At 37.7% G+C, this 13,054-nt stretch overlaps 1 protein-coding gene across 4 annotated transcripts in view; it reads left to right on the forward strand.

The window, feature by feature from the left end:
* ZNF236 (zinc finger protein 236) overlaps nt 1-13,054 on the forward strand; it is an 81,362-nt gene that overhangs the window by 47,525 nt on the left and 20,783 nt on the right. For 2 of the 4 annotated variants that reach the window (XM_071554934.1, XM_071554937.1), the window contains exons 17-24: nt 804-955; nt 2,054-2,160; nt 2,255-2,406; nt 2,521-2,733; nt 3,228-3,507; nt 3,974-4,077; nt 9,994-10,359; nt 12,259-12,404. In XM_071554934.1, the coding sequence (XP_071411035.1) occupies nt 804-955; nt 2,054-2,160; nt 2,255-2,406; nt 2,521-2,733; nt 3,228-3,507; nt 3,974-4,077; nt 9,994-10,359; nt 12,259-12,404 (1,520 nt within the window). The remainder of the gene's footprint in view (nt 1-803; nt 956-2,053; nt 2,161-2,254; nt 2,407-2,520; nt 2,734-3,227; nt 3,508-3,973; nt 4,078-9,993; nt 10,360-12,258; nt 12,405-13,054) is intronic. The other 2 variants (XM_071554935.1, XM_071554938.1) reach the window with 2 other exon arrangements.

The following is a 13,054-nucleotide window of genomic DNA, read 5'->3' on the forward strand; positions in this document are numbered from 1 at the left end:
TGTGGGTTGTTTTTTAATATAAGAAGTATTAGAACTTAGATGGGTTGATAAAAGGACATCTCTAATAGCATTAAAAAAGCACTGCAATTTGAGCTATATTTCCATGGCTTTGAATCATTGATGTTATCATTTCATTCATTCATTTAGAAAAGGAGATTATTAAGATCTGGTGTTTCAGGAGAACAAAAAAAAATTCAGGTCTTTATACTGGAAATATGAATAAAAATATGTTTATTTTTTACTTTGCAGTTTGCCTTTGAGAGGCTCTACTTTACTATTATCTAAAGAGTGGGAATATGTGGAGGAGATCCAAAGTAGGAGAAAATGGGGTTACTTTATCAGAAACTGGAGTTCTCCTATTGGGTCATCTCCTCCACTCACCCGCCATCCTCCCCACTGAGCTTTGCATCCTTGTGATCGGCTTCCAGTGTAGTTAAGGGAGCGTGGTACCAACGTGGATAAAGGGAGATGGGTCAACCTGTTTGACACATGCATGCTTACATACAAGAAATTCAAAATTTCAATGGCTCTAAGGGAATTGTGTCACTCTGAAGAAACTTCAAACAGTGTTTTTCTGTGGAGGAGATATTCCAATAGAATTCCAGCTAATGGTAAGTAACCCTATTATGCATATTATGTAGACTCCAGACACATTTGTGTATTTTAACTCTCAACAGTGAGAAGTATTACTGTTTGGTAATACTACTTAATCTCTTTTGAAGGCAGTCTTCAGAAAAGTGTGGTGTTATTCAAAGTCCATTTCAGTGTATTTTCCAGGTTTATGACTGTTTAATTTCTGGCAGGTTTTACAGTGAATGACAGCTACAATCAACAGACTCAATTTCCAGCTGTACAGCAGCTGCAGGACTCAAGCACACTTGAATCTCAGGCTCTTTCAACAAGTTACCATCCACCAGCCCTTCTTCAGGTTCCAAATACAGACACTATTAATGTAGTAAGTACTGCTACAAGGCAGGATTTGTTGTTCTGTGTTCAGTGGTGTCTTTACACCATTTCATTGATGAATACGTAAAATGAGAAGTCAGAAAAGTTTCAGGATTTCTTTTCTAGATTGCTTATGTTTAACAACTGGAAAATATAAGGGTGGAGAGAGGATAAGTGACCTGACTACATGTTTCTAAAAAGAAATTTTATGTTTCGATGTTCTAGAATTAAAAAAGGATATAATGCTGTACAGTTGGATTGTAATGTTAAAACTAAAGAAAGGACTATCCTCTGTCATAGTTCTGTGATTTCTATAAATGTATAGGATCAAGCAATGAAAAACCATTACAAATGTGCAGCGATCCTTCATGGAGCTGGCATATTGCAGTGTATGTTCTTGTGTGATTCTCGTCTTCATTAAATTTGTAGAAGAGCTCAGTTGCTAAAAACTCAGTGTAAATATAATTTTCTATGATGGTGGCAGCACCTAGTATGAAGACCATCTGTTGTATTGTGTTTACCATGATGATCTGTGTGAGTTATTGTCTCTTCAAGTCAAGCTTGTGTATGAAAAGCATGTTAGAGAACTGAGGTGGGTTTTATGACCTGGGAGAGTCTGAGTAATTTCAGCCTACAGGCTTTGAGTTTCCTTCTCTTCAAATCTAAAACATGCTGTCATTCTTAAAGATTCTTGGATATTCTGTCGTGGCTTTTGCTTACAGGAATATTCAGAAAGTAGTGAAGTCTGTCAGCAACACTTCACTTTGCTACTCAGCATTTCAAATGGCTGCTCTAGTTTTAAGTTTAATTCCTCCAACACTAGAAAATCTGGATAATATAGGTACATTTTTGTGTAGCTTCAGAGAAATGTTAAGTGCACTACATTGTGTATTTATTCCAATACAGTAGGTGAAAATTATGGTGCTTTCCTTCTGACTGTGAAAGAGAAAGGCATCATATAAAACTCTTAATTTCTTGTCAAAATTTATGAAAGCATAAATTTGATTACTTGTATTGACTGTAAATGCTCTAATTTTTTTCTTGCCTATTTGTGTGACTTTATTTTAGTATTGTGTCATTGAAATTTACTTGAGGCTTTGATTTTTAGACTACTCGCTTGATACAGGATCAGTCACCACAAGAAGAACTTGAATTGCATACCCAACGGCCTCATTTTCTTGAGGATAATGAAGATCAAAGTAGGCGTTCATATAGGTATGTTATACTTTTACATTCTCTTACAGAGTTTCCTGAATCTTTTATGGCTAATAATCATATACAATTAATGAAAACAAATTTCTTCTAACAGATGTGAATATTGCAACAAGGGTTTTAAGAAGTCCAGCCATTTGAAACAACATGTACGATCCCATACTGGTGAGAAACCTTATAAATGCCAACTCTGTGGACGTGGTTTTGTTTCCTCAGGAGTTCTTAAGTCACATGAGAAGACTCATACAGGTAACGGAGTGTCCCAGCTCTGTATTAGCTCAGCTCATGTTTGGCTTTTGTAAATGTCTGTGTAAGCAAACTTAAACAAATAGCATGCTACTTATTTGTTTCTGTTACTTTAAGGAGTTAAAGCATTCAGCTGTAGCATTTGCAATACCTCCTTCACAACTAATGGCAGCCTTACCAGGCACATGGCAACTCACATGAGCATGAAGCCTTACAAGTGCCCATTCTGTGATGAAAGCTTTCGAACAACTGTTCACTGCAAAAAACATATGAAAAAACATCAGGCAGTCTCCTCAACTGTAGCAGCAGCTACAGATACAGGAGGGGGAGGTAAATTATTTCATTTTTACTTTTACGTAAGAAATACAGATGTTTGGGTGGATTACATGAGTGCTGTAACAGTAATGTTACAAAGTAGCCTTCCAGGATGGATTATGTCTGATGTCCAGAGCTGCTAACATTGCTGTGTTACATAAATTGTTTAAAGAAATCAGTTTTCCAGGATCTGTCCAGTGTATTCAAGGTATTGTATGTGACGTACTTTAGTATGTCACCAAAGTAGAACCTTTTTTATCCTAAATTGCTTATACCTGTATTAGTATTGTAAAAATAAGAATTAGAAATTCAGCCTTTTTCTAAATGAAGTACAGACACGAGTAGTTAGACCTCTGAAAGAGATTAAAGTCCAAGCATGTAATTTTGTGGCCATGTATTTAATAATAAATCCTTCTATTTTTTTGTAATTTCAGCTGACAGATTAAACTAAACAGACACATGTTTTTGTTTTAGTTTGATTTTTTGTTTTGCATTTTTTTTCTTGAAAGTTGCATGTGTTGAAGATGATGATGAAAACTCTGAGAGAACTTCGAGAAAATCTCGTCCTGGTGTCATAACTTTTACAGAAGAAGAAACAGCAGAACTGGCAAAGATTAGACCTCAAGAAAGTGCCACTGTCTCAGAAAAAGTTCTTGTCCAGTCTGCTGCAGAGAAAGACAGAATTAGTGAGATCAAAGATAAGCAAGCAGAACTGGAAGCAGAACCCAAATATGCCAACTGTTGTAGTTATTGTCCCAAAAGCTTTAAAAAACCCAGTGATTTAGTCAGGTAAGGAATGGAAAAGTTTTGTGTGTTTTTGAACTTGCTCAATTGTTCACCAGAAACTTTAGCAACAACAGTTTCATATAACTCTTTATGCCTAAGTTGAAGTTTGACTCATATTTCCATAAATTTTCTTTTTCACAATGGTTTAAAAATATTTGTCAAAATATAAAATACATGTTCTGACTATGACTAAACCAGCCTTTTCATATTTATTTTTCTGCAGTATTAAATTATAATTACAAAGTTTTCAAATAAATTATCTTTTCTTGCTATAAGACTTGCATATAAAAACATGTAAAAATCATTTGAAAAAAGGCAAATACTTAAAATCTTCTTTATTTGTTCTGCTTAGTGTAATGTCAATGTACATATTTAATTAATTCTAAAATTAGTAAGGTAGAAAATAACTATTTTTGCAAACTGACATAAAAGTAGAAATTCACATGTACATGTATTCTGGAATTATTAGGCATGTTCGTATCCATACTGGGGAAAAGCCGTATAAGTGCGAAGAATGTGGAAAAAGTTTCACTGTAAAATCCACTCTGGATTGTCATGTTAAAACACACACAGGTCAGTAAGATTTTGAATGTGTTTAGAAACTGAGTGCTTTCTTGACCAGCTGTATTAAGTACAGATTTTGCAAGGAATGGTACATGTCACTATGATCTAATGTATGGCACTGTGAATGGCAGCACTGCATGAGATTTGGTACTGATGGCATCATCAAATGATTCATATTAGGACATTTTGAATAAACCATATTATTACAGCCTTCTGTACTGGTAGGCTTCTAAAGCAGTCATAGTCTTAGCTCGTGCAAAAATTATGTGTGTAAGTATCCATAATATTTTCACATCAAATTTTATGTAGCATTTCAATGATAAATGATTTTCCTGAGCAAGAATATGGAGTTGGGGGATTTTATAGCATTAAGCTAGAGAAAAAAAATTATAAATGTTAATATTTGTGCTGCTAAGTAAATTGAAAAATAGGAGTACAAAGAAATGGAGGGTTCAGCTATTTGAATCATGAAAGTTGACTGTAAGCCTAATATCTGTAATATTTAGGTTTTTACAGTGGTTCTTTGTATTCCTGAGAGATGTCTGATTTTAATAGTATTTTTCAACCCCAATTTTGCATTAATTATAAAAAAACCCTCTTAATCTTTCATACTTGTTTTCTTCTTACCATTGAATTTCTGTAATAAACCCAAGCCTGAACTAATTAATTTCTAAAACTGGCTACGGTTTGATTGGGCTTCGTTATTATCTCTTTTCAAAAATACAAAAAATAAGATAGAAAGCTTTAATGCTGTAATACATAATTATGTATTATGTATGGAAGCTCCCTCTCCATTACACTGTATTTGTATTTTCTTCTGTTGCTTAGTAAGAAATACTACTTATGTGTTACATCAGCTTGTCATGTAGGTAAGTATCTTGTCTCAGACAGTAGCAGATATTAACGATAATGAACAAAGCCAGGATTTGGTCATGCACATCCAGCTTCAAGCAATTTGTAAGTTGTGGGACTGAACTAGAGATTGCATCTCTTTGTTCACTACTTTTAATGGAATACTTTACATTAAATTTATCCAGGGGTTTTTTGAAACTGGAAAAACTGGGGAAAAATAAATGGTCTCCAGTACATCCAATAGTAATAGGTTCCTAGAGTCAAACTAGATTTTCAGTGTGCCCTCATAATGGTTTTGTTCCTAAGCCCCCTAGTTTTTTGAGGGGAAATAATGAGAAATTGTTTTTCCTTTTTATTTTTTCAAGCTTTTTGGGTTTGTACAGACTTTGTAATAATATAAAATGGACCTTTGTAAATTATTTCAACATTCCTAACATTTTCTCAACCAGTTGTTCATTCTCCCTGTACATTACATAATAGTACCATTTTGACTAGCTTGTATCCTCAGTCAGGTGCTTAAAGAACTTCTTTGCTGACTTCCAGCCTTGTAAAAATTCTTTATATAAATCTTTTGTTTTCAGTCTTACAACTATTTTTCTTTAGTTCATGAAAAAGGCTGTCCTTTCATCCATTTACAGAATTTTTTCTAAGATCTTTTCATGGAAAACCAATGTAAAAATAAATTAAACAGGTATGGTCTTGTCAGTGAAAATCTAGTCATCATAAAAGAGTGCTCATAAATTTCTGAGGCATAATCATAGAATCATGCAATCATAGAATCAACTGGGTTGGGAAAGACCTCTGAGATCATCCAAGTCCCAACCCTTCATCCATTACTACTGTGGTTACTATAATATCATGGCACCAGGTGCCACATCCACTCTCACCTTAGAAACCTCCAGGGATAGAGAATCCACCACCTCTCTGGACAGCCCATTCCAATGCCTGATCACCCTCTGTGTACAGAATCCCTTCCTAATATCCAACCTAAACCGCCCCTGGCAGAGCTTAAGCCCGTACCCTCTTCTACTGCTGGTTGCCTGGGAGAAGAGACCAAGCCCCACCTGGCTATAACCTCCTTTGAGGTAGTTGTAGAGAGTGATGAGATCTCCCCTGAGCGTCCTCTTTTCCAGGGTAAACGATCCCAGCTCTCTCAGCTTTTCCTCATAGAACTTGTGCTCAAGTCCTTTCTCCTGTCTTGTTGCTCTTCTCTGGACCTGCTTCACCACCTCAACATCCTTCCTGAACTGAGTGGCCCAGAACTGAACACAATACTCAAGGTGTGGCCTCACCAGCGCTGAGTACAGGGAAAGAATCACTGCCCTGGACTTGCTGGCCCCACTGTTCCTTACACAGGCCAGGATGCCACTGGCCTTCTTGACCACATGGGCACACTGCTGGCTCATGTTCAGCCTCCTGTTGATCCAAACTCCCAGGTCCCTTTCCATCTGACTGCTCTCCAGCCACTCTGTCCCCAGCCAATGGCACTGCATGGGGTTGTTGTGGCCGAAGAGCAGGACCCAGCACTTGGCCTTGTTAAACCTTATTCCACTGGAATCAGCCCAACTCTTCAGTCTATCCAGGTCCTTCTGTAGAGCCCTCCTGCCTTCCAGCAGGTTGACACTCCCTCCCAACTTGGTGTCATCTACAAATTTGCTGATGGTGTGCTCAATCCCCTCATCTAAATCAACAATAAAGGTGTTACACAGAACTGGACCCAACACAGATCCCTGGGGGAGACCACTGGTGACCACCTCCCAGCTGGATGCAGCCCCATTCACCAGCACTCTCTGGGCCCTGCCATCCCACCAGCTCCTAACCCAGCAGAGAGTGCCCCTGTCCAAGCTGTGGGCTGCCAGCTTTTCCAGGAGCATGTTGTGGGAGACAGTGTCGAAGGTCTTGCTGAAGTCCAGATAGACCAAATCCACAGTCTTCCCCCTTGTCCACCAGGCGGGTCACCTGATCACAGAACAAGATTAGGTTGATCAGACAAGACTTGCCCCTTCTAAACCCCCACTGGCTGGATCTGATCCCTTATCCACCCTGAAGGTGCTGTGTGATTGCACTCAGAATGATCTGCTCCATAACCCTGCCAGGCACTAAGGTCAGGCTGACAGGCCTGTAGTTTCCTGGGTCCTCCCTCTGGCCCTTTCTGTGGATCAGCGTGACGTTCACCAATTTCCAATCATCTAGGACCTCCCCGGTGAGCCAGAACCTTTGGTAAATGATGGAGAGTGGCTTGGCAAGATCTTCCTGCAGCTCCCTCATCACCCTAGGATGGATCCCATTCGGTCACATAGACTTGTGAGGATCCAAGTGGCTCAGCAGGTCGCTGGATTACAGGGGGGCTATTCAGCTTCTTGTCTCTGTCTGCAAGCTCCAGAAGCCAGTTATCCTCAGGAAAGGTGTTAAACACCTCAGCCTTTTCCTCGTCCTTGCTAAATATGTTCCTCATCATATCCAATAAAGAATGGAGATTTTCCTTGCCCTTCCTCTTGCTATTGATGTATCTGTAGAAAGACTTTCTGTTGTCTTTAACAGAAGTGGCAAGATTGAGTTCAAACTGTGCCTTTGTCTCTCTGATTTTCTTTCTACATGACCTAATTACATTCCTAAACTCTTCATGAGTACCCAGCCCTTTTTCCCATAATCAGTAAGCTCTTTTTTACCCTAATTTCCTTCAAAATCTCCCTGTGCAGCCAGGCTAGTTGTCTTCCCCTCTGCCTTGCCTTTTGACACACTGGGTCAGCCTGTTCTGCACCTTCAAGACTTCCTTCTTGAAGCACATGCATCCCTTCTGGACCCCGTTGTTTGCCAGGGTGCACCCTGGACCAGTCTTCTGAATAGGCCAAAATCTGCCCTCTGGAAGTCCAGTGCAGAGGTTTTATTGGTGGCCCTCCTTGCATCCCTGAGTATTGAAAACTTATTTCATGGTCACTGTACCCTAGATGGCCTCTACACTACAAAACCCACATCACCTTTTCTCTATTACAATTCATTTTATCTTGTGGGATTTTTTTATCCATTTTTTTTAATAATTGGGCCAGCTTGTGCTAGGCAATCATGCAAGTTAATTATGTTCAGTTTCTGATTTGAGCCTGGATCCCTTTGCAGAGAGCGGTTTTAATCTGTGGACTGCACCTAGTAGTTCATTTGGTTTATATTGAGATATACTCATTTTATTTAAATGAACAATAAAAAACTGTTACGTTGTCATTGTCTGGAACTCCTCTAACAATAGTTCAGTTTGAAAAACCATTCTGCTCCTCACCTGTAAATGAAAGTTGCCTGGATAGGAACCTAACTGATTTCATCTGTAATAAACATTGATGGAACAAACTAGTTTGAGGTTTTACTGGAAGTACTGGCCTGACTGGAAGTTTTTCAGTGAGACGTGGTTTTTTGGCTGAGCACTTAGTTCCTACATCCTGATGTAGCATATAGTGGTATAACAGAAATCATACATTACTGCATCTCTTTCCTTGCTTTTCTAGTTTCCTGGTTATGTAGCAGTTCTTGTTAACATGTTGCTTGGGTAGCCAGTAGTATGGTGTAATAGCAGATGCAATAAAACACACTTAATTTTTACTGTATTTGGAAGCAGCGCCAATTTAGTGTTTGCCATTCCTCTATGACATTTCATCTGAATTTGTAATCACCTCCCCTCCAAATTTCTCTTGGGGACACTAACACCAAACTACTGAAAACATAGGTTTAAGTTCTAGTTTACCTACCTTTCTTTTTTCTTTTCAGATTCCTAGTATTTCCCCAAACAGTCCAAGAGTCAGGTCATAATCTCATTGAATGTTTAAATAACAGGACTTCAGATGTTCAGTGTGTTTTCTGCTTATTTTTTATTTTCTTCTCTCTTGCTTCTATTTTTTTCCCTTTCTCCCATTAGGTGGGGTTTTTTATTTAGTGGGAAAGAGTGCTAGATGGCTTCCTTTGTGGCACTCCAAATGTGGTAGACAACTTCACTGCAGCCCAGATTCCCACTGTCTTATTAGCTCATGGTACTGGGCTCTTTCTCCTCCATTACTTGAAACAGAACGTTGTCAGAGGTCTACGTAGCTTCGATGAACAAAAAGTGACAACTGTGCTAGGATTGTGTACTCTAAATCTGTAATTTGAAGTAGGTTGAATTGTAATTCAGGAATTCGATGATTGTTTTGTGTAAATGGAAACCAGAACTCAGTCATAGGCTCACATTGAGTTTATAATTTCTTTACAAAATGCATTGATTTCTTTCTCTGGTTTAGCTGAGAAGCAATATTGTGCTATAAGACTTGGGAATTTCAGGAATTATAGGGAGTTTTCAACTGCAGTGGCATGTTTTCTGCCAGATATTTATTTAATGCTTTTTGTGAATTGTACAGTTGTGGATTTGGTTAATGAAATAAGCTCTGTTGTTTGCTGTAACTTCTTGTACATTTGAGACCACTGATGTTTTTCAGATGTTATGTCATCTGTAAAGAAAGAGGACAAAGAGGACTGTAATATGTGTAGGCCAGATTTCTGAGAATACTTCTAGATTACTTTGAGGGGTTGGTTTTTATTTTGAGGATATTAATCTCACTTCATGTTATTAATTAGCTACTTGTAATCCATTAGTACTAATCAGTATTGAGGCAGTATTGAAACTGAACAATAAAGCTGCTGGAATTAAAAAGGAAATGAATGAGTAAGTAAGTAGAAGCCAAATGCTGAAGAGGTTGAGACAAAACTTTTAATGCTCTGGTTTATGAGCTGTGTAGTTGAAACTACTGAATTAGTTGGGAAGGTGAGATGAGGAGAAGGACAGAGGCATGAAGATGAACAAATGAGATTCTGCATGAAAACTTTCACAGCATATTGAGTTTTAATAATAGGACAAAATTAATATGCCCTTCATTGAGGTCCTTAATTCATTTGAAAAGCAGCCAAAATTGTAAAGAAAAAGTCCTGTTATTTCAAATTTATTCTGTTCAAATTAGTGTAGAATCTGTTGGGTTTTTTGTTCAATGGATGATTTAGAGCTGACAATCTTTTTGTGCAGCTTCATCACTTACATTTCTGGTTTTGAAACTTTTCCAGGTCAGAAGCTCTTCTGTTGTCACGTGTGCAGTAATTCTTTTTCTACAAAAGGGAGTCTGAAAGTCCACATGCGTCTGCATACAGGAGCAAAGCCCTTCAAATGTCCACACTGTGATTTACGGTTTCGTACTTCGGGGCGCAGAAAGACCCACATACAGTGTCATTATAAACCAGAGACAAAGAAAGTTAAGAAGCCTGTTGCTCGTACCTCAGCTGAGGGACTCCAACCAGTCAGTCTCCTTAATTCATCTTCAACAGATCCTAATGTTTTCATCATGAATAACTCCGTTTTGACAAGTCAGTTTGATCAGAATTTACTTCAACAAGGACTTGTGGGCCAGGCTATTCTGCCTGCTTCAGTGTCAGGTAAAAATGGATGATGTGGTAGTGGTGGTGTTGAGATGAAGTTCTGAACTTTCCTTTTTGTTAGAGTTCAGAAAGTTGTGCCAAACACTGCTTGCCAAACAGGTAAGAGCTGTACTGAATTCACGGTTCAATGCACAGTGATGACATAAATAGAAATTTATGTATTTAAGAATGAAGGGGAGAATGTGTACAGTTCGTCTAAAAAGATCTTTTTGTTTCTGCTGGGGTTGTTGCACTTCAGAGAGAAAGAAAATACAGATAACAAGTAGCTGGAGTAATTGTATATTTTTTGATAGCACTCTCTTGCCTTTTTTTAAGAAGAAAAGAAGAAAAACAGTTTTTCTGTTTCTCTGCACTGGTTATTTACATGAATAATGAAGAGTGTGTTTGAAGTGCACATCCTCTGCTGTACGTGTGGTGTTCATAGTCCAAAATAAAAAAAAACAAACCAAACACACCAAAAGAAAGCCTAGCAAAAAAAAACCTAACCCCAAAACAAAACAAGAAAACACTTCAGCAATACAAAAAACTGCTAGTGTGGGCATGTAGGTTAAATAATTAAGTGTTTAGGATATGAAGTCTTACCAAATGGCAGTGACAACAGCTGCATTAGCACATTAAATGTGCTACAGACCATTCTTCATGTTGCAAGAAAATGACCTTTTGATAACGATTGTTGCTAACTTCTAATTTGTTTTCAGGTATTGTTTATGTAAGTGCTCACTGACACACTGTTTGTGTAAGGGCTCAAGTAAGCTTGGGACAGGGACAATTTTAAGAGCAGAATAGTGTTCAGGTGTCTGGAAGTGTGCCATGGGACTGTTGAATGTGCTGCTTAAAGTCAAAATCTTGGACTGTCTGTCATTTCTGAAAGTGAGACTGATTTTTTGTGCTTCTTTAGCACTTTTTTCAATACATGTCTGATTTTGCAGGTGGCCACAAATTCAGAGTATTGTATCAGTCTTGTATTTAACTATAGCCATTCCAGCTTACCTGATTTTACCTAAACTGTTGTCCAAAGCCAACAAATTTTTTGGTTGTTCAGGAGATACTGATGTTATTTGACAGGCAGAATTAGTTACAAATTTGTGATTAAAAACTGACAGGTGATTGCTTGGATTTTTGATTGAACAGTGTAAGGAGGAGCCTTCAGCATGTTCAGATGTCCTTCTTAAAGTGAGATTAGTAATGCGAGTTTTGCCCAGAGCAGTTCTTTTTTGAGTGCATTGTATAGCAGATTTATTATACTAAGGAATTTTGAAGAGGAAAGGATAGATGTTTTTGAAGCATCAACCAAAGGAAACTGGTTGATCACACTCAAGGTGTTTGGAAAAGAAGGTATGTTAAACACAAGATGACTTTTCTTGTATTCATGCAAGATCTTTTGTAGAGGTGGTCATTTCAACTTCTGAAACTAGAACCTTTCAAAGTTCTAATGATTTTTGGGTTTCAAATGCTAATGTACCTTTATTTCCATCCATGTAAGTACATAGGATGAGTTTTGACACTCTGAAATCGAACAACATTTGTGCTGTGCAAAATGTGGCAGTAGCTTTCATATGTGTATTCAGAGTCAGAACATAAATATCATGTGTGAGTGCTGCTTTGTTTAGATGGGGCACACTCTCCAAGGAAATATGCACCAAATTTCTCCACCTTTCCAAAGCTGCTCTGGAGGCATTCTTGTTTTGTAAGATGCTAACTAGTCCTTAAAGAAAAATCCTTAAATCACACAGAATTTATGAAGCTTTAAAACAGGCAATCATCTAATTAAAATTATAAATATATGTGTGTCTATGTAGCTTTTATATTGATTTAATTTATAAAAATAAATAAGCTGAAAGAGGTAGTCAGTAATGATAAATAAAAACATTATAATGTAACTGTTTTCTTTGGTAGCTGGAGGTGACTTAACTGTGTCCTTGACAGATGGTAGCTTGGCCACTCTTGAAGGAATACAGCTACAACTTGCTGCTAATCTGGTTGGACAAAATGTTCAAATTTCTGGAATAGATGCCACCAGTATTAACAACATAACATTACAGGTAGGTTGCTTACAGTTCCTTGCTTTTAGTTTTATGGAGTGACTTTGAAGGCTGAATAAAGTTTAATGAACATACATAATTCTGGAAGAGTTCTCTTTAGTGAGGTGCATGACAATACCATGCTGTAGGAGTTGTACAGTGTTAGAAGACTTAAAAATAGCTGTACAGTGGGGTATTTTTCTGCTTTGGTTTCTTTTTTCTTTTTTTTTTTTTCACCCTCTGGTATTTTGGCAGATTACTTTAAAATGTGTATTTTTTCCCTTTGATTACATTTTGTCTTTTCACTTTGGAAGTATTTTAGGCTCCCACCCAGCCCCCAAAAGGCATCATCCCCCCTTCTCCCAAAACAAACACAAATTATTGCACAACGCTCTTTTCTAAACATAAGACACCTGTGTAACTTTGCAAGCTTTTAATAGTTGATTGCAAAATTTGAATTCCTATTGAGCTTGTAAAAGGAACAACAAAAAAAGGTGAGATGATTCCATTTAAAAGTTTGTATTTGGAAGATGTGAAACAATAATTTTCATGAACTTGCTTGTGTTTGGTCAGTTTCACAGAATCATTGCAGTTGGAGGAGACCTTTGGAGGTCACCAGGTACAACCCCAGAGCTAGGGAAGGGACATCTGCAGTGTTGGATTGAGTTCCT

Source organism: Pithys albifrons, chromosome 4 (assembly GCF_047495875.1).
Source record: "Pithys albifrons albifrons isolate INPA30051 chromosome 4, PitAlb_v1, whole genome shotgun sequence".
Lineage (NCBI taxonomy): Eukaryota > Metazoa > Chordata > Aves > Passeriformes > Thamnophilidae > Pithys > Pithys albifrons.